General features: G+C 43.5%; 1 protein-coding gene across 5 annotated transcripts in view; it reads right to left on the bottom strand.

The window, feature by feature from the left end:
* Window positions 1-21,726, bottom strand: part of RANBP3 (RAN binding protein 3) — a 176,198-nt gene extending 154,472 nt beyond the window's left edge. Inside the window, exon 1 of one of the 5 annotated variants that reach the window (XM_073324310.1) lies at window positions 21,719-21,726. Coding sequence is in view for 3 of the 5 variants with exons in the window: in XM_073324306.1 (XP_073180407.1) it covers window positions 20,983-21,004 (22 nt within the window). In the remaining 2 variants the exon portion in view is untranslated. Of the gene's footprint in view, window positions 1-20,543; window positions 20,900-20,982; window positions 21,131-21,718 lie in introns of those variants that run through there. The other 4 variants (XM_073324306.1, XM_073324307.1, XM_073324311.1 and 1 more) reach the window with 4 other exon arrangements.
* Between the last annotated feature and the right edge of the window lie 358 nt (window positions 21,727-22,084).

The raw sequence follows: 22,084 nt of genomic DNA, 5'->3' as shown, positions 1-22,084 counted from the left end.
CACTGCTACCTCTGTTTCAAACACTGCATTCTTCTGTGAAGTGAAAATCCATTTTCATTTTTTAATTATTTCTACTCAGTCTGATAAAAAAAAATGAAGAAATATGCTTTGTCACATGCCTGCTAATGCCTAAATTCTGTTTGCAGTTTAGGCATTTCAAATAAATGTAGTCCTAAACAATTAATTTAGAACTTAAACACCGAGAACTATAAGGAATAGCCAGCATGGGATTTGTCAAGAACAAATCATGCCAGTCCAACCTAATTTCCTTCTTTGACAGGGTTACTGGCCTAGTGAATTGAAAGAAGCAGTATATGTGATATAACTTGGATTTTAGGAAGGCTTTTGACACTATCCTACTCTCGTAAGCAAAACTAAGAAACATGGTCTAGATTAAATTTCTGATGTGACGAAGTGGGACTTTTCTTAATGTTTCCTCTGAATACTGTAGGAGTGCCTCAGTTTCCCCTATGCATTTCTTAAGTCTTTAGGTGGTGGGATAAGGGGGTGTAATTGTTGCAGAGCAAAGGGCTGGCCAGTGTACATAAATGGCCGACACCCTGTTTCCTAGCAACTAATGGCCTGGGCCCTTTCCACCTGCAAGGTGATAGCTAAAGGGTTGGAGAACAAAGGAATCAGGTGACCACCTGGCCCAGGAAAGGGACAAAGCCCAGAGGAGGAGGAGGAGCTGAAAAGTGAATTAGTTTGTGGCTGGCTGGGGATGGGGAGTGAAGTGCAGACGTGGTTGGCTGGCTCACTGCCTCCCCAAAATGGACCTGGCTGAGGGGTCCTGTTCTCTGTACCTACAAGCTCTGTTTTAAATTGTGTTCCTGTCATCTAATAAACCTCTCTTTTACTGGCTGGTTAAGAGTCACGTCTGACTGTGAAGTTGGGGTGCAGGACCCTTTGGCTTCCCCAGGACCCTGCCTGGGCAGACTTGCTGTGGGAAGCACACAGAGGGGCAGAGGATGCTGAATGCTCAGAGGTCAGACCCAGGAAGGTGGAAGCCGTGTGAGCTTCTTGCCCTGAAGACAGTCTGCTCACAGAGAGGAGACTTCACCAGAGTCCTGACTGGCTTCATAGGGAGCAGTTCCAAAGCATTGCCCGGGGACTCTGTGACAACTATAAAGTGGGGGCACAACTGGTTGAAAAACTGTATTCAGAGTAGTTATCAGTGGTTCGCTGTAAAACTGGGAAGATATATCTGTGGCACTTGGGTCTGCACTATTCAATATTTTCATTAAGGACTTGGACAAAGGGGTGGATAGGATGCTTATAAAATTTGCTGGGAGAGGTTGCAAGCATTTTAGAGAGCAGGATTTGAATTCAAAATGACTGGCAAATTTGAGAGTTGGTCTGAAATCAAGGTGAAATTCAATAAAGATAAGTGCAAAGTACTTCATTTAGGAGGGAACAATGAAATGCATAGCGACACAACTGGGAACAACTGGCTAGGTCGTAGTACTGCTGAAATGGTCTGGGGTTATAATGAATCACAAATTGATTATGAATCAACAATGTGATGCACTTGCAAAAAATGCTAATATTCTGGGGAGTATTAACAGGAGTGTCATATCTAAGCCACAGGACCCCACTCTACTCTGCACTAGTGAGTCTTTAAGCTAGAGTACTGTGTTCAATTTGGGATGTCACACTTAGAAAAGGTGTGGACAAACTGGCAAGAGTCCATAGAAGAGCAACAAAAATGATAAAAGGTTTAGAAAACCTGACCTATAAGGAAAGGTTAAAAAACTGGACATGATTAGTCTTGAAAAAAGCAGACCCAGGGGGGAAAAGCTGATAACAGTCTTCAAATACACTGCCACCAGCATTAACACAGGCAGGCACAAACCCAGATGCAGTTACATGCAGGCTGACCCAGCCACTGCATGAACCAACAATAGAGAAGCTACAGCTAAGACAACCCCCAGCTCCCCAGCCTAAGACCCACGAGCTGTACCCTCTTTCCCTGGCCAAAACCCCGACCCATGTGAATTTATTTCCCAGTTTGCTCCTCCCTCAATGTGGAGAGGAATATGCAACAAACTTGTGTTAGCCAAGCTGAGATTTTCCCCCAGACACTTCAATTTAAAGGCACACTGATTTAGATAAGCCAAAAAACAAGTTTATTAACTACAAAAAAATAGATTAAGCGATAAGTGACAGCAAACAGATCAAAGCAGATTACCTAGTAAATAAACAAAACCACAAACTAAGCCTAAAATACTAGAAAGATTGAGAAATTGCTAATTCATATCCACCCTGACTGATGATACAAGTAGGCTTGCATTCTCAAGGCACAAGATGCACTTGCTTTACAGCTTGGGCTCCCAACCCATTCCAAATCCTTTTCTTTCGGAACTTCTTTCAAGTGTTCAGTTGTGGGGAGTGAAGAACAGATGTCACTCCCTGCCTTATATAGCTTTTCCATATGGCAGGAACCCTTTACTTCAAACTTGGTTCCCAAACCAGTTTGTGGAAAAATACAGGTACCCAGAATGGACTTCAGAGTCATGTGATCTGTTCACATGCCCTTGCAGAGTCATAGCAACCCTTACTTACAGGCTGGCAGAAACATTCACAGGAAGGCTAAGCTATTTTACAGCCCATTGTCTTTGTTGATGAGCCATTAGCACTGTCCCAGCTTCTTCACCGTTGTGCCTGAAAGGCTGGCTGTGGGTGTTTTCCAGAGTAACCCGTTTGAAATACAGATCTATACTCAATGTTCATAACTTCAGATACAAAAATGATACATGCATACAAATAGGATAATCATATTCAGCACATCATAACTTTTCCAGTGACACCTTACATGACCCATCTGGTACAAAGTGCGTCATAATTATTACAATCATATAATATTACTATGACGAATATGGGGTATAGTGTCATAGTTTCATGGAGTTTAAGGTCAAAAGGGACCATCAGATATCTAGTTTGATCTACTGCATACAGTAGAACCTCAGAGTTGCAAACACCAGAGTTACAAACTGACCGGTCAACTACACACCTCATTTGGAACTGGAAGTATGCAATCAGGCAGCAGCAAAGACAAATAAATAAATAATTTTTTTTTAAAAAGGCAAATACAGTGCAGTACTGTGTTAAACTACTAAAAAAATAAAGGGAAAGTTTAAAAAAAGATTTGACAAGGGAAGGAAACTGTTTCTGTGCTTGTTTTATTTAAATTAAGATGTTAGAAGCAGCATTTTTCTTCTGCACAGTAAAGTTTTAAAGCTGTATTAAGTCAATGTTCAGCTGTAAACTTCTGAAAGAACCACCATCACGTTTTGTTCAGAGTTACGAACAACCTCCATTCCCGAGGTGTTCGTAATTCTGAGGTTCTACTATATCACAAGGCATTAAATTTCACCCAGATACCACTTATTAAGTCCACAGACTTTTGTTAGACCAAATATTTCCGTCCCCAAGAAATGAAAAAACAGTCACAGGGAGAGAACCGAAGAAACCAAGGTGTAATCAATGCCAGAGGACCCTGCAGTGGCAGGGAACTTATTAGGTGAGATATTACCAGCTGATCCCAGCAGGCAAACGATACCACTTGTTACAGAGAAAGGGGCGTGAACACACACACACAAACAAGATCCCTGGCAACGTACCTGGAGAAAATTCCTCCCCAACCCCAAATCTGGCAATCAGAATGACCCTATGAATAGGTGAGTAACATACATAGCCAGACTTTTTGTACCACTGAAGAGCACTGGTCTACCCAGTCTAGTGTCCCATCTCCATCTGTGGAGAATCTCTGATGGTTGAGGAAGGCCAAAAAAACCACCAACCCACCACACACAACCCATAATACATCTAGCCATTTGTATATCAGGGAAACAAATTTCTTTCTAATCCCTTCAGGCAAGTGGCTGAAGCCCAGAAGCATGAGATTTGATCATCATCATCATCTTAATGCACAGCTGCAAGTGTTATGAGTACACGGAGGGCAATACAAGTAAATCCATTCTATCCATGGCCCGTGTAGGAATGGGATGAACAGGAGGACCCACAGACTCCAGAGCCGATTCTCCCAGAAAAATGGATTAAAGCACATCTTTTTTAAAGATATCTAATCTCATTTTAAAGACTCCAAGTGATGGAGAGTACACTCCCTCCCCTGGTAAGCTGTTCCAATGTTTATTTACCCTTACCACTAAGAAATTGCATCTTACTTCAAGGTTGAATTTGTCCAGTCTAACTTCAGCTTCCAGCCATTGCATCTTATTATGCCTTTGATCAGCAAAGTTGAAAAGCCCCCACAATCAGATATCTTTTCCATGTGTAACTACTTATCGGGACAGGTATGACAATATCCTGGACAAACGTTACCGAATTAAGTATTTTAGAAGCCATTATATTAAAAATGCATGTTTGTGTGTAATTGTGGGATGCATTCAACATGCCTTGGGAAATGTTGGGAGTATCAAAGAAAACTTTTAAACAGTTGGCTAAAACAAGAATGAACTTTTCAAATTAAGTGGGTTTCCCAGTAATTCTCTAGGGAACCTCCTCCAGTTATACTGAACTCAGCCTTTTGAAGCCTGGCCTAGAGGGGGCAACCTTCGTCTGACTTATTACTTATTCAAGGTGGCTTCAAAGAACAAAAGACAAAAAAGAGTCACACCCAGAGCAATGAGTGTGCTTGTTCTGAGTGGAAGTTATGAACTTGTGACCACAGAAAAACGCCTGTATGCCGTTTGAAGGATTGCTCACCAGCCAGAGCCCTTTCTGGAGTTAGGATGATCTCTGGGAATGTAGGTAAGTTCTTTTATTGTTTTAATATGCTCTCTTTCTCTAGTGCTTTTACCATAAGAAGAAATGTGCTTGCTTAAAAAGAACTGTGTGGTAACTATACTGTATACCATCTCTGAGAAAAAGCAAAGCAGGTCTGCTTAGGCAGTCTGTCTTTTGCAGGGGATATCACAGTATAGTCCAGGGTGGCCAAACCACAGCTTGTGAGCCATATGCGGCTCTTTTACAGTTAAGGTGCAGTTTTCAGGGGCTTCTGCCAGAGATGACTGGTGCCTGCTGAGAGCAGGGGGACACACAATTTAAAGGTTCTCTTCCCCCCCCCACAAAAATAAAGCTCCCTCTGCTCAAAAAAGAAGTGAAATCTTCAGCACAAGGTTCTAATTTACAAAAATGGAACTAACTAAATATAAAACCAGAGTCACTTTTACACATTTTCCCGAGCCTTATACTCCAGATTGTATAAGAGTGGAATGCACTACCTCCTAATTACAAGCAAAGCCAATGCATATTTTCTCAACTGTACAAATGCATGATACAAGTGACAGTTTCTCTGTAAGAACTTGTATAGCAGATTTCCGACACAGTCCAGATGCACCTACTTGACTGAACTGCCACATAACACGTCAGAGACCACACAATCCTAGTCAGTTCTTTACTGCAGCCAAAGTGTTTCTAGCTTTATAGTGCTGTATGCAATTTGTTCTCAAAATTAGGGGATGAATGGGAGAAAAGAGATGAGATTCAAAAAGACAAGAAGAAGAAAATATACAAATGAAAAGAGGAAATAAAGCCTAAAGAAGAGAAAAATTGTGGTGGGGGAAGAATGAATTTAGGGGAACAAGACAAGGATCAGGTAAGGACAGTAGACTGGTAGAGTCATACAAAATACAGTAGAACCTCAGAGTTACAACTGACTGATCACACACACGCACCCTCATTTGGAACCAGAAGTACACAAACAGTCAGCAGAGACGAAAAAAAACAAAAAACAAAAAAACCCACAAATTCGATGACAGGTTTCAGAGTAGCAGCTGTGTTAGTCTGTATTCGCAAAAAGAAAAGGAGTACTAGTGGCACCTTAGAGGCTAACCGATTTATTTAAGCATAAGCTTTCATGAGCTACAGCTCACTTCATCCGATGCGTTCAGTGGAAATGAAGTGAGCTGTAGCTCACGAAAGCTTATGCTTAAATAAATCGGTTAACCTCTAAGGTGCCACTAGTACTCCTTTTCTTTTTACAAATACTATGCAGCACAGTACTGCAATAAATGTAAACTATTAACAAAAATAAAGGGAAAGTTTAAAAAAATTTGACAAGGTAAAGAAACTGTTTCTCTGCTTGTTTCATTTCAACTAAGATGGTTAAAAGCAGCATTTTTCTTCTGCATAGTAAAAAGTTTCAAAGCTGTATTAAGTCAATGTTCAGTTGTAAATTTTTGAAAAAAACACCATAACGTTTTGTTCAGAGTTACGAACATTTCAGAGTTACGAACAACCTCCATTCCCAAGATGTTCATAACTCGGAGGTTCTATTGTAGAAGGAAAATAATTGTTTATCCTAGTACTGTTGTCCCACAATTTGTCCACAGTGTTGTAGGACTCATGAAATAATGTAATTTGTTTATCCATACTAATGAGAAGGCACTAGGATATAGAGGAATGAGTTACATTTTAACTAATTTGGGGTTAGCGAAGAAAGTTTTTCTTTACTCTTCCTTAAAATTCTGGTGAAAAAACAAGAGATATTATCAAAAAATATTTAAAAGGAGGTGTCAGGAAACTGCGTGTGTAGGAAGAAAAGCATATTGGGCTACAATTGGCACCACTTGTTCCTCTGGATTCAAAAAGTTGTTTTCAGTGAAATTAAATGTAGCTAGTGTCTGTTTACAGTGCAAGTAATTTGTTCCAAGTGGTGCCAAAACAAACAGGAAGAAAAAACATCAATTGTAGAGTCTGACCTAAATTTCTGTACAGGGACCGTTTAGTATCCCAATTCATTCCCTTTAATGTATGAGTGATTTGAATGCAAAAGGCACCATATGTATATTCTCTATTATAGACTGCAATGTATATAGACCAAAATCATCAGTTTACACAAGTGCAAATGGCACCTCTGATTACTGGATAGCTATTGCTGGTTGAGAAGAAACAAGAAAAAAGGCTTCAGCTAGTCAGCTCACTCAGGAGAACATACTTGAACTCTCATACTACACAAGATAATCAGAGCAGCTTATTTTTAAATGAACTTGTACGCAACAGTTAGAAGCCAGGCAACTGTCACTACAGGACTATCTGATCACTTTAGTAAAACAATTATTTCAAACTTGCCATTTGTACTGCTTTCACAAAAGGTTGGAAATAATGTAGTCCTTTCTTCTTGACAAAATATTTTTCTTGTGTCTTGAACTGAACCAGAGTTAACAGCTGATTCTGTTTAAACAACTACTTTAAATTTAGGGGGGGGGGGGGGGGGAATGACTTGTTCCTTGCAACCTGAATTAGCCAGCCACCCCAGATCAATACGCACAATGAGAATATAGGGAAATAGTGTAGCTCTTTCACGTCCCCCTTTTTCTTTTTCAAATAAAAATGTATTTCAAATCATATTCAATGATTCAAGATGTAAAAAAGCCTTTGCTGCCAGTATAAACTGGCTATTTGGTTTCAGCTTCTGTTCCCTTTTAGCACTAACATAGACCAAAAGCTTATTTTAAAAGCACAGCTAGTTTTTGCTATACTTTAGAAAAAACAAAAAACAAAAACACCCACACCAGCTTCAGCCCAAGCCACAGATACATCAAATAAAGCAACTGTAACATGTCTGGAAGGGGGGGGGGGGGGGGGAAAGCCAACTTTTAGCCTTAAGTAGGGATCATAAGACGCCCCCCTCCCCAACCCTCACTACTTTCTATTAAAAGTTTAAAAAAACAATTCAAAATGTTATTTTTAAAAAGAACACCTTAAAAGTTAGAATGTTAACTTTTAATGTTACATCCGACACAGTGGGTAGTCACCCACGAAAGCTTATGCTCCAATACGTCTGTAAGTCTGTAAGGTGCCACAGGACTTTGCCAATGTTAACATAGCCTTTATTTCAAAAAAGGGAGTACTTGGGGCACCTTAGAGACTAACAAATTTATTTGAGCATAAGCTTTCATGAGCTACAGCTCACTTCATTGGATGCATTCAGTGGAAAATACAGTGGGGAGATTTATATACATAGAGAACATGAAACAATGGGTGTTACCATACACACTGTAACCAGAGTGATCTAACAAGGTGAGCTATTACCAGCAGGAGAGCGGGGGGGGGGGGGTTTGTTGGGGACGTTTTGTACTGATGATCAAGGTGGGCCATTTCCAGCAGTTGACAAGAACGTCTGAGGAACAGTAGGGAGTGGGAGGGGGGATAAACATGGGGAAATAGTTTTACTTTGTGTAATGACCCATCCACTCCCAGTCTCTATTCAAGTCTAAGTTAATTGTATCCAGTTTGCATATTAAATTCCAATTCAGCAGTCTCTCTGAGTCAGTTTTTAAAGCTTTTTTGTTGAAGAATTGCCACTTTTAGGTCTGTAATCGAGTGACCAGAGAGATTGAAGTGTTCTCCGACTGGTTTTTTAATGTTATAATTCTTCACATCTGATTTGTGTCCATTTATTCTTTTACGTAGAGACTGTCCAGTTTGGCCAATGTAAATGGCAGAGGGGCATTGCTGGCATATGATGGCATGTATCATATTGGTAGATGTGCAGGTGAACAAGCCTCTGATAGTGTGGCTGATGTGATCAGGCCCTATGATGGTGTCCCCTGAATGGATACGTGGACACAGTTTGCAAAGGGCTTTGTTGCAATGAGAGGTTCCTGGGTTAGTGGTTCTGTTGTGTGGTTGCTGGTGAGTATTTGCTTCAGGTTGGGGGGCTGTCTGTAGGCAAGGACTGGCCTGTCTCCCAAGATCTGAGAGTGATGGGTCGTCCTTCAGGATACGTTGTAGATCCTTGATGATGCGTTGGAGAGGTTTTAGTTGGGGGCTGAAGGTGACGGTTAGTGGCATTCTGTTATTTTCTTTGTTGGGTCTGTCCTGTAGTAGGTGACTTCTGGGAACTCTTCTGGCTCTATCAATCTGTTTCTTCACTTCAGTAGGTGGGTATTGTAGTTGTAAAAATGCTTCATAGAGAACTTGTAGGTGTTTGTCTCTGTCTGAGGGATTGGAGCAAATGCGGTTGTATCATAGAGCTTGGCCGTAGACAATGGATCATGTGGCGTGGTCTGGATGAAAGCTGGAGGCATGTAAGTAGGAATAGCAGTCAGTAGGTTTCCGGTATAGGGTGGTGTTTATGTGACCATCGTTTATCAGCACTATAATGTCCAGAAAGTGGAGCTCTTGTGTTGACTGGTCCACGCTGAGGTTGATGGTAGGATGGAAATTGTTGAAATCGTGGTGGAATTCCTCAACGGCTTCTTTTCCATGGGTCCAGATGATGAAGATGTCATCAGTGTAGCGCAAGTAGAGTAGGGGCATTAGGGAACAAAAGCTGAGGAAGCATTGTTCTAAGTCAGCCATAAAAATGTTGGCATACTGTGGGGCCATGCGGGTACCCATAGCAGTGCCGCTGATTTGAAGGTATACATTGTCCCCAAATGTGAAATAGTTATGGGTGAGGTCAAAGTCACAAAGTTCAGCCACCAGGTTTGCCGTGACATTATTGGGGATACTGTTCCTGACGGCTTGTAGTCCATCTTTGTGTGGAATGTTGGTGTAGAGGGCTTCTACATCCATAGCGGCCAGGATGGTGTTTTCAGGAAGATCACCGATGGATTGTCGTTTCCTCAGAAGTCAGTGGTGTCTCAAAGATAGCTGGGAGTGCTGGTAGCGTAGCGCCTGAGGAGGGAATCTACATAGCCAGACAATCCTGCTGTAAGGGTGCCAATGCCTGAGATGATGGGGCGTCCAGGATTTCCAGGTTTATGGATCTTGGGTAGCAGATAGAATACCACAGGTCGGGGATCCAGGGGTGTGTCTGTGCAGATTTGTTCTTGTGCTTTTTCAGGGAATTTCTTGAGCAAATGCTGTAGTTTCTTTTGGTAACCCTCAGTGGGATCAGAGGGTAATGGCTTGTAGAAAGTGGTGTTGGAGAGCTGCCTAGCAGCCTTTTGTTCATATTCCGACCTATTCATGATGACAACAGCACCTCCTTTGTCAGCCTTTTTGATTATGATGTCAGAGTTGTTTCTGAGGCTGTGGATGGCATTGTGTTCTGCACGGCTGAGGTAATGGGGCAAGTGATGCTGCTTTTCCACAATTTCAGCCCGTGCACGTCGGCAGAAGCGCTCTATATAGAAGTCCAATCTGTTCTTTCGACCTTCTTTTTGTAATCTTGGTAGAAAGCTCTCTGTGGGTTAGTAAGTTGTTCAGAGGTGTGTTGGAAATATTCCCTGAGTCGGAGGCGTCAAAAATAGGATTCCAGGTCACCACAGAACTGTATCATGTTCGTGGAGGTGGAGGGGCAGAAGGAGAGGCCCCGAGATAGGACAGATTCTTCTGCTGGGCTAAGAGTATAGTTGGATAGATTAACAATATTGTTGGGTGGGTTAAGGGAACCACTGTTGTGGCCCCTTGTGGCATGTAGTAGTTTAGATAGTTTAGTGTCCTTTTTCTTTTGCTTCTCTACAAAGTGTGTGTTGTAAATGTTTTATAACGTCCAGCCATGAGGACGGTTGTGTGGAAGGTATCAGCCACAATATCAGAGTCTCGTTCACCTGCACATCTACCAACGTGATATATGCCATCGTGTGCCAGCAATGCCCCTCTGCTACGTACATTGGTCAAACTGGACAGTCTCTACGTAAAAGAATAAATGGACACAAATCAGAAGTCAAAAACTATAACATTCAAAAACCAGTCGGAGAACACTTCAATCTCTCTGGTCACGCGATTACAGACCTAAAAGTGGCAATACTTCAACAAAAAAATTCAGAAACAGACTCCAACGAGAGACTGCTGAATTGGAATTTAATATGCAAACTGGATACAGTTAACTTAGGCTTGAATAAAGACTGGGAGTGGATGGGTCATTACACAAAGTAAAACTATTTCCCCATGTTTATTCACCCCCCACCCCCCACCGTTCCTCAGACGTTCTTGTCAACTGCTGGAAATGACCCACCTTGATTATCACTACAAAAGGCCTCCATTTTCAAATATATTGATTTTAATTACAATACAGAATACAAAGTTTACAGTGCTCACTTTGCAAGTATTTGTAATAAAAATAATATACTGTAAAAATTATAAATAGTATTTTTCAATTCACCTCATACAAGTACTGTAGTGCAATCTCTATCATGAAAGTGCAACTTACAAATATAGATTTGTTACATAACTGCACTGAAAAACAAAACAATGTACAACTTTAGAGCCTGCAAGTCCACTCAGTCCTAGTTCTTGTTCATCCAATTGCTAAGACAAACAAATTTGTTTACATTTACGGGAGATAATGCTGCCCGCTTCTTGTCTACAATGTCAGCTGAAAGTGAGAACAGGCATTCGCATGTCAATTTTGTAGCCAGCATTGCAAGGTATTTACATACTAGATATGTTAACATTCATATGGAATGATGGCCAAAGCACGAAGAGGCAAAGGACATGCTTCCATGCTGATGACCCTCATTAAAAAAATAATGCATTAATTAAATTTGTGACTGAACTCTTAGGGGGAGAATTCTATGCCTCCTGCTGTTTTACTGGCATTCTGCCATATATTCCATGTTATAGCAGTCTTGGATGATAACCCAGCACATGGTCTTCATTTTAAAAACACTTTCACTGCAGATTTGACAAAATGCAAAGAAGGTATCTATGTAAGATTTCTAAGGATAGCTACAGCACTCAACCCAAGGTTTAAGAATCTGAAGTGCTGTCCATGCTTTTAGAAGTCTTAAAAGAGCAACACTCCGATGCAAAAACCACAGAACCCGAACCACCAAAAAAGAAAATCAACCTTTTGCTGGTGGCATCTGACTCAAATGATGAAAGTGAACAGGCTAATGGCATTTTGAGCTGTATAAGTAGGAGCACTGCCAGCAGATCAAGGGACATGATCATTCCCCTCTATTCAACATTGGTGAGGCCTCATCTGGAGTACTGTGTCCACTTTTGGGCCCTACACTACAAGAAAGATGTGGATAAATTGGAAAGTCCAGGGGAGGGCAACAAAAATTATTAGGGGGCTGGGGCATACGATTTATGAGGAGAGGCTTAGGGCACTGGGATTATTTAGTCTGCAGAAGAGAAGAATGAGGGGGATTTGATAGCTGCTTTCAACTACCTGAAAGGGGGTTCCAAAGAGGATGGATCTAGACTGTTCTCAGTAAGAAAATGAGGACTTGTGGCACCTTAGAGACTAACCAATTTATTAGAGCATAAGCTTTCGTGAGCTACAGCTCACTTCCTCAGATGCATATCGTGGAAACTGCAGCAGGCTTTATATATACACAGAGAATATGAAACAATACCTATTCCCACCCCACTGTCCTGCTGGTAATAGCTTATCTAAAGTGATTTCCAGCACAAATTCAGGTTTTCTCACCCTCCACCCCCCCACACAAATTCACTCTCCTGCTGGTGATAGCCCATCCAAAGTGACAACTCTTTACACAATGTGCATGACAATCAAGCTGGGCTATTTCCTGCATAAATCCAGGTTCTCACATCCAGCAGGAGAGTGAGTTTGTGTGTGTATGGGGGTGGGGGGGATGTGAGAACCTGGATTTATGCAGGAAATAGCCCAGCTTGATTGTCATGCACATTGTGTAAAGAGTTGTCACTTTGGATGGGCTATCACCAGCAGGAGAGTGAATTTGTGTGGGGGGGTGGAGGGTGAGAAAACCTGGATTTGTGCTGGAAATCACTTTAGATAAGCTATTACCAGCGGGACAGTGGGGTGGGAATAGGTATTGTTTCATATTCTCTGTGTATATATAAAGCCTGCTGCAGTTTCCACGATATGCATCTGAGGAAGTGAGCTGTAGCTCACGAAAGCTTATGCTCTAAAAAATTGGTTAGTCTCTAAGGTGCCACAAGTCCTCCTTTTCTTTTTGCGAATACATACTAACACGGCTGTTACTCTGAAACTGTTCTCAGTGGTAGCAGATGACAGAATGAGGAGTAAAGGACTCAAGTTGCAGTGGGGGAGGTTCAGGTTGCATGTTAGGAAACCTCTCTCACTAGGAGGGTGGTGAAACACTGGAATGTGTTACCTAGGGAGGTGGTGGAATCTCCTTCCTTAGAAGTTTTTAAGGTCAGGCTTGACAAAGCCCTGGTTGGGATGATTTAGCTGTGGATTGATCCTGCTTTGAGCAGGGGGTTGGACTAGATGACCTCCTGAAGTCACTTCCAACCCTGACATTCTATGCATCAGTCCGCACTGCTTTAGATAGTTATCGAGCAGAATCCATGATCAGCATGGACGCATGTCCTCTGGAATGATAGTTGAAGCATGAAGGGACATATGAATCTTTAGTGCATCTGGCACATAAATATCTTGCAATGAAGGTGTCAAGGTTCCTTCCCCACTCTGAACTCTACGGTACAGATGTGGGGACCCGCATGAAAGACCCCCTAAGCTTATTTCTACCAGCTTAGGTTAAAAACTTCCCCAAGGCACAAATTCTTCCTTGTCCTTGGACGGTATCGCTACCACTACCACCACCACGTGAGTTAGACAAAGATTCAAGGAAAAGAACCACTTGGGAATTCCTGTTCCCAAAAATATCCCCCCCCCCCCGCCCCTTCACCCCCTTTCCTGGGGAGGCTTGAGAATAATATACCAACCAAATAGGTTAACAAGGTGAGCACAGACCAGCACCTTGGGTTTTTAGGGCACTAAAAACCCATCAGGTTCTTAAAAGCGGAACTTTATTATAAAGAAAGAGTAAAAGAAGCACCTCCATAAAATCAGGATGGAAGGTAATTTTACAGGTTAATCAGATTCAAAAACACAGAAAATTCCCCTCTAGGCAAAACTTTAAAAGTTACCAAACAAAACAAAACACACAAAAATAAACCTCCCTCTTATCCTAGGGAAAATTCACAAGCTAAAACAGAAGATAATTTAACGCATTTCCTTCCTATTACTTACAATTTGTAATCTTAGATGCTTAGTTCAGGTATGGCTTTAGGAGATCTATTTTCCCTGTCCTGGTTCCTCATTGTCCCAGAGACAACACAAAGAAGCACAAAACAAAAACCTTCCCCCACAGATTTTAAAGTAACTTCTCTCCTTATTGATTCTTTTGGTCAGGTGCCAACCAGGTTACCTAAGCTTCTAAACCCTTTACAGGTAAAGGAGGGATTTTATGCTACCCTTAGCTGTATGTTTATGCCAGCCGGCTACAACAGTGTCATAAGAGCGCCTGTTCTCACTGTCAGGTGACAATGTAAACAAGAAGCGGGCAGCTTTATCTCCTGCAAATATAAAACAAACTTTTACAGTGATTGGCTGAACAAGAAGTAGGACTGAGTGGACTTTCAAGCTCTAGGTTTTACATTGTTTTGGTTTTGAGTGCAGTCTTTTTTGTACGCAATTCTACATTTTTATGTTCAGCTTCCATGATAAGGAGATTGCACTACAGTACTTGTATTAGGTGAATTGAAAAATACTATTTCTTTTTTACAGCACAGATATTTGTAATCAAACATATAAAGTGAGCACTGTACACTCTGTATGCTGTGTTGTAATTGAAATATATTTGAAAATGCAGAAAACATCCAAAATATTAAAACTAATAGTATTCTATTATTGTTTAACAGCGCAATTCATTGCACTGTTAAACGATTAAAAAAATTAATCGCGATTGACAGCCCTAATTCAGTATTTGACTTCATATCTGATAGCTAACTGGTACAAAGCCAGCATGAGAAGAACAAAATAATGTTGTTCATAGGCCCTACAAAAGCTAGCAGTCTCTTGAGTGTTTCAGTAAGAGGACAACTGAGCATTTGGAGAGTGGTTTGTTTTAACAGATACACATTTAGATTCCAAACATTTTGTTCCTCTCGCCACAAAAATCAGATCGCAACTTTAAGGTAGGTCAAACTACACATTTAAAGTCAAAACAGAAATAAAATCACTGTAACACAGATTTGGCACAAAATCAATATCACAGTTTTGAAAACAAGTGTTACAGATTTTTGTTGGTTCTATGTTTTAATTTATTCAGAGATGAAAAAACTTCTGCTCTTTGCCTATGATCATGATCTGTAGTTCTTTGACTGCCAAGTGCAGTGATTATATGTGCATAACAATCAAGATCTCCAATATCCATGCTCAGGTCAAATTCATGAATTTGAAAAAATAGTTGGAGAATGGAAATGGTGCAGATATCCAGTGCTGAAGATGTAAATACCCAGGCAACAATCCAGACTCAACTAAGGTGCAGCCACTTATTCTAAGAAGTCAGCTCCTATTCTGGAGAAGAGCATGAAACTAACCAAAGAATCTCTAAGGTCCTGAGTGTAAGATACTTTCTGTCCTTTAGAGAGTGATTCCTGGAGCATTTTCAGGAACAATGGTATTATACTAGTAGTAATTACTCTTTAAATCTATTAGTACTACATATGTTTAAACTATAAATAGGGCCCTTCATTTTCGGTTTTTATTTTATTCATTTTTTTTGCAGGAATTTATCGGTGTTTATTATAACAGGTAAAAATCGGTGGAAAAAAATTATTAACTCTTCTGGGTAAATACCAGGGTTTATTTTGGTAGATGGAAGGACAGTGGGGAAAAAAAATTTAGTAGATTAATGCTTTGATGACTGGAATTCAATGTTGTTTGCTGCAGAACTAAAACAGAACTCAGAACACAATGCCACCTCTGAGTTTAAGAAAACTATAAGAAAAGAAAAAGGAGTACTTGTGGCACCTTAGAGACTAACCAATTTATTTGAGCATAAACTTTTGTGAGCTACAGCTCACTTCATCGGATGCATTCAGTGGAAAAGAAAACTTTCATTTGAATAAACAGTTTACTATTATAGACTTAGAACTAATAGCCTATAAATATTTACATTTAATAATTGGGCCACACCATTTACAGTGCATACACCCAACTTCACCCTTTTCTCCTGTTTCTTTTTTAAACTTTTGAATACTTCCTTGTGTCCTGAAAACTATTCTGATACAGATTTTCATTTTCTTCCTACTTTAGTGGCTCAGATCTTTAAATCATTTTCTGCTAACAGCTTAAAATGTGTATGTGGTAGTTCAGATGTGCACATACTTCAGCGCTTGTGTGTCTGTTTATTGTGTGTATCTTTTAGACCAGTGATCACCAACCCGTCGATTGTGATCGACTGGTCGATCCTGGACCCTCTGCCAGTCGATTGTGATCTCCGGGCTGCTAAAAGTCCGGTGGCTTGCTGCTGGCACATCTCTATGGCCCCTGGAAGGAGGAAGGATGGGGAGGTGACTGCAGCACCGTCCCTGCAGCTCCCATTAGCTGGGAACCAGCCAATGGGAGCTGCAGGGGTGGCGCTTGTGGACAGAGGCAACGCACAGAGATCCGCTGCCCTCCTGCCCCACAGGGGTCTGCAGAGATGTGCCAGCCAGCAGCCAGCTGCTTCCGGGAGCTACATAGGACCAGGGCAGGCAGGCAGGCAGACCGGCAGACCTGCCTGAGCCCCGCTGCGCCATGGATCAGAAGTCGCCTGTGGTAAGCGCCTCCCAGCCAGAGCCTGCACCTTGCCCCTCCTGCACCCCAACCCCCTGCCCTAGGCTCAGCCAATGCACACCCCATAGTTGAGAACGTTACACTGATTTGTGACAATCCCTGAAGGATTTTGGATCTATAAACCACAAATGACACTAATAAAAAGTAAAACTCATGAAATGTCCGATGGATTCTAGGAGATTAGGTGCAGTGTGACTATATGACCCCTGCACACAAACTCCCTCCCAGAGCATGCAGCCCTCTCTCTTCACCCCAACCCCCTCGGCCCAGGCTCAGCGAGGAGCCCCCTCCCTCCCACACACTGAACCCCTTTGCCCCAGTCCAGAGCCTGCACTCCCTCCTGCACCCCAACCCCCTGCCCTAGCCTGGTGAAAGTGAGTGAGGGTGGTGGAGAGCAAGTGATGGAGAGAAGGGGGAATGGAGTGAGCAGGGCAAGGCCTTGTGGAAGGGGATCCTTGGTTGACCTTTCATTCAAAAAGTGATCGTGTGTAAAAAGGCTAGAGACCACTGCTCCAGACTGATACTTCAGATAGCTTTGCATATACAAACAGACTAATGTATTGTCCTAATACATATCTCATGCAATGTATTGTATTTTCCTAATAAAACATGTTATTTTTATATATTTGAATGATACAAAAGTAGGGTGAAAATTAAAAAACTAATACTTTTTATAAAAACAGGATTTTTTTTTGGTAAAAATTGGTTTAAACTGAAACAAAAGGGCATAACTGTAAGTACCATGGAAAGCTACTCAACTTCCTGTCACAAGCATATTCACATAAATCAATCTTGAAAGTTTGTTAGAGGAGAATTCATCAAAACAAGTGTCAGGGAGCACTAACCCAGTCATCTTAGAAGAGAGACATTACTGTAGTACCTAGGCGTGGTAGTCATGGAAGAGGACCCCATTGTGCTAGGCACTGTATAAATACAGAATAAGACGACAGTCCCTGCCCTAAAGAGCTTACAATGTAAGTATAAAACAGAACACAGATGGATCAAGACAGAGGGGTACAAGGAAACCACAAGGCAAAATTGGTCACAATAGGCAGTTGCCTCAGCATGCCAGCAGCCTAAAAGTGGTCACGTTTTTTGTACACTGAAAGGAGAGCGTTACGGAGAGTTTTGAATGAGGTTAATGACAGAGCTTTGTGGATTTTTACAGGGAGTTCCTCCAAGCATGAGGAAAAATATGGAAGAAGGCATGAAGGTGCTTGTTTGAACATTTAATGAGTGGGTGATGGAGGGTGGCATCATGCCTAATCCGAGCTGGGAATCTACATCTCAGTCTGCATGAGAAATGATAGGTATGGTGGGGAGAGGCCATAAAAGGCCTTCAAAGTAAAGGTAAGTTCTGTTCAATGCAACAAAGAAGAGGAAGCCAATCGAGGGATGCAAGGAGAGCACAATAGGATAAGAAAATGACTTTTGCAGCAGCATTCTGAATGGATGTGAGCAGTACAAGATTGCATTCATCAAAGCCAGAGAAGAGGACATTAATCAAGATGAGACTTGTAGCAGTGCAGATGGATAGGAAAGGCCTTATCTTAGAGACATTATGCAGAAAGAACCGACAAAATGTAGATATAGCCTGGATATGAGGACCTAGACAGAGGTCCAAGTTAAAGATGATACCAAGCTCATGGACCTGAGTGACAGTCGGATGGTGTTGTCCAGTGATCAAGAAAGGTAGTGGTGGTGGAGACTAAGAGCTCCGTTATAGTCATCTTAAGCTTGAGTTGATGGCTAGACATCCACAAAAAAGAGGTTAGAGAGAGACCGATCTGGAGTAGAGAGGCAGATCTGCAAGTCATCAACATAGAGACACTAGTTGAATTTGTGTTTGAGGATGAGATGACCCAGAGATAAAATGTAGAGGGAGAAGAGAAGGGACCAAGGACAGAGCCCTGTAACCTGCCCACTGAAAGTCAGTGAGCAGATAAGGAGGATTCTCCAAAGTTCATGCTAAAGAAGCTATTAGAGAAGTAGGAGAAGAATCATGAGAGGCCAGATATTATAAAAGTTAAGGGATGTCAAGAAGAGCGTGGTCTGTATTGAAAGCAGCTGACAGACTGAGAATGAGGATGAAGCACTGGTTTTGAGCTTTGACTAGGAAGAGGTCAAAGACTTTGGGGAGAGTGGTTTCAATGGAGCGCAAGGGGCAGAAGCCAGACTGGAGAGGACCTAGGATTCACAGAGTCTAAGGCCATAAGTGACACTATGATCATCTAGTTTGACTTCCTGCACTGGATGGATCTGCAGGTCAGGAACTCCAAACAACTCATTCAATGATCTTCTGAAAAGAAGGAATAAGGTATGGCAGCTGGAGAAGCAAAGCAAGGTATGGCAGCTGGAGAAGCTGGCCCAGGGATGTGTCACATATCAAGGTTATTTAACAAACCACATTAAGTATCTACACTACTTATTTGCAGTAACATTACCTTAAAGATAGTAAAATGAGAAAGACAAATATAATTAGCTAAGACTAACATTAAACCCATTGAAACCTACATTTTTATTTGCGTAGCATTCAGTTACCTGAAATGCCAAAAAGAGAGGTGACTTCTACACACGCACACACACTTTCTATCCCTAGAAGCCTCGACCTTCTTTACATTACTCTGAAGGGCACAGTGCAAGACATTAAAAATACATTTCTCTCTATTATCTGTATGTTTTTGCTTGGTTTCCAACTTTGATTTTAGTGCTTACCCTAGGGCACACTGACATAATGCTTCACAGTTTATGTTATGTTAAAGTTTTCTATGTATCTTCTACTTTGGAGATACACATTAAGGCCATGTCCACACTGCGCACCTTACAACAGTACGGCTCTGCCACTGCAGCCACGTCATTATAAAGTGTGCTGTGTGGTTGCTCTTTATCGCCAGGAGTAAAACCACCTCCAAAAAGGGGGGGTAGAGGGGGCGGGTATCTTCGTCCCTGGGAGCACGCTTCCGCAGATGAAGCGCTGTCCACACCAGCACTTTACATTCCTAAAAGTTTTCTCGTTCAGGCGGGTGTTTTTTCACACACCCTGAGCAACAAAAGTTTTAGAAATGAAAGTGCCAGTGCAGACAAACCCTAAGACCTATAGAGGGCATACTCCCATCCTTTCCTAAAACTCCTTGGGAAGAAGGGATAAAACCAATTCCCTTGCCCTCACAAATTTATGTCTATACAAAAGATGCCTAAATTTCCCCTAACCTTACAAAGCATATTTCTTAAGTGCTAGACATAAGCGTGGACACAGCACTGAAAACAACAGCTGAAATGAAGATTTCACAGCACTACTATATAGACAGGCCAGGGACGGGGCATAGGGACGTGGTACCTGAACACTGCCTAGAAAGGGGTGAAATATCAGGAGGCACCTAATCCCAAACTGGTGAGAAGTACTGAGCTTGCTTCTTTTCAAATTTTTGGGGTTCAAGTGATAATTAAGCAAGCAGCAGCTCTCAAGGGTCTCTTTTACATTGCTATGTAACTTTGCACCATGAACTAAACTGGGTGACTAATGGAAACATACATGTATGTTTTGTTCACTTTCTGAATGTACACATGCATACCTACCAAGCAAGCTAGACTCTCTACAAAGGGATGTAGTTATCATCCTACATCGGGGGTTTTAGTAGCAAAAGAACAGCTTTGCTCCTGGGACAGTAATAAATAACACTCACCTCAAGAAGAAAAGGAGTACTTGTGGCACCTTAGAGACTAACCAATTTATCTGAGCATAAGCTTTCGTGAGCTACAGCTCACTCACTTCATCGGATGCATACTGTGGAAAGTGTAGAAGAGGTGTATGGTAAGGAGAGTGATCACTTTAGATAAGCTATTACCAGCAGGAGAGTGGGGTGGGAGGAGGTATTTTTTCATCTTGTGTGTGCATATAAAAAGATCTTCTACACTTTCCACAGTATGCATCCGATGAAGTGAGCTGTAGCTCACGAAAGCTTATGCTCAAATAAATTGGTTAGTCTCTAAAGTGCCACAAGTCCTCCTTTTCTTTTTGCGAATACAGACTAACACGGCTGTCACTCACCTCAAGGGGACTTCCGTACCAGCAGGCCGGCAGACAAGGACTCAGTAGACAGCCCCTGACCCGCACACCCTACACCAATAGGCCTGTACCCACGCCGACTCCCAACCCCCCGAGTTCCGTCACCCCCATGCTTTCGCCTCCTCAAGAGCCAACCCCTGACAGGCCCGGCCCACGTGCCTGCCCCATGGCGGATGTCAGCGACCTCCCCCGTGGGCGGGAGAGCAGGGAAATAACCGGCCCCACTTAGGCCCAGCCGCTCCCTTTGTCCAGTGGCTCCCTCCGCGGTAGCCGGGACTGGAGGAGGCGGCAGGGAGGAGGAAATCCCCGACAGGGCCCATGGAGCTCCCCCCCAGGCTATGCCAGGCCGGCTGCAGCCCACAGCCCACCCGGCCCAGACTCTTCCTCCGCACAGCTGCGATCCCGACCGCGTCCCCCCTACCTTCGTTCGCTAAATCCGCCATTTTACTTCCTCAATCACTCCCAGAGTGCAGCGCGCGGCCAGCCGGACACCGACTTACAACAGACACAGCGATGGAGCGCATGCGCGGCGTGTCCCGCGCCCCAGTCAAGACAGGAGACACAGCGCATGCTCCGTTGGACATGGCTCCTCACTGTCGTAGTACGCATGCTCTGACAACAACAGTTCTCTTCATTCCGCTGCTCACGGTTAGAAAAATAGTGCGCCTGCGCCAAACCCACCCGCTACAGGAATATCAGAGACTCTGAGGGAGGCGTGGAGTCCGACTCCGCATTCAGAGGAACATGGAGCATGCGCACAAATACACACTCCACAGTTCCTAAACCCCAAGCCACATAATATCCCTCCCCGCCTCTGCCCTCGGGCCAGGGCGGGGCGCAGAGGCTCAGGCGTGTGACTGCCCTGCTCCAGCCACGCCCAGAGGCACCGCTACCACAGCGCGGCCGAGGCCCTAAAGACCCCGCCCCCCTCGGCTCTTTCCCGCCACCTTCCTCCACAGCCACCTCCCCGCCCCCCTGGGTACCTCACCTCCCGCCTCCAGCACCCCGCCCCCCTCGGCTCCTCCCCGCCCCCTTCCTCCACAGCCACCTCCCTGCCCCCCTGGGTACCTCACCCCCACCTCCAGCACCCCGCCCCCCTCGGCTCCTCCCTGCCACCTTCCTCCACAGCCACCTCCCCGCCCCCCTGGGTAACTCACCTCCCGCCTTCCCCCATAGCCACCTCCCCACCCCCCTCGGCTCCTCCCCGCCACCTTCCTCCACAGCCACCTCCCCGCCCCCCTGGGTACCTCACCCCCACCTCCAGCACCCCGCCCCCCTCGGCTCCTCCCCGCCACCTTCCTCCACAGCCACCTCCCTGCCCCCCTGGGTACCTCACCCCCACCTCCAGCACCCCGCCCCCCTCGGTACCTCACCCCCACCTTTCTCCACAGCCACCTCCCCGCCCCCCTGGGTACCTCACCCCCACCTCCAGCACCCCGCCCCCCTCGGCTCCTCCCTGCCACCTTCCTCCACAGCCACCTCCCCGCCCCCCTGGGTACCTCACCCCCACCTCCAGCACCCCG

Source organism: Lepidochelys kempii, chromosome 25 (assembly GCF_965140265.1).
Source record: "Lepidochelys kempii isolate rLepKem1 chromosome 25, rLepKem1.hap2, whole genome shotgun sequence".
In the NCBI taxonomy this organism is placed as follows: domain Eukaryota; kingdom Metazoa; phylum Chordata; order Testudines; family Cheloniidae; genus Lepidochelys; species Lepidochelys kempii.
The sequence above is the reverse complement of the archived record's forward strand: the minus strand, read 5'-3'. Positions and strand labels throughout refer to the sequence as shown.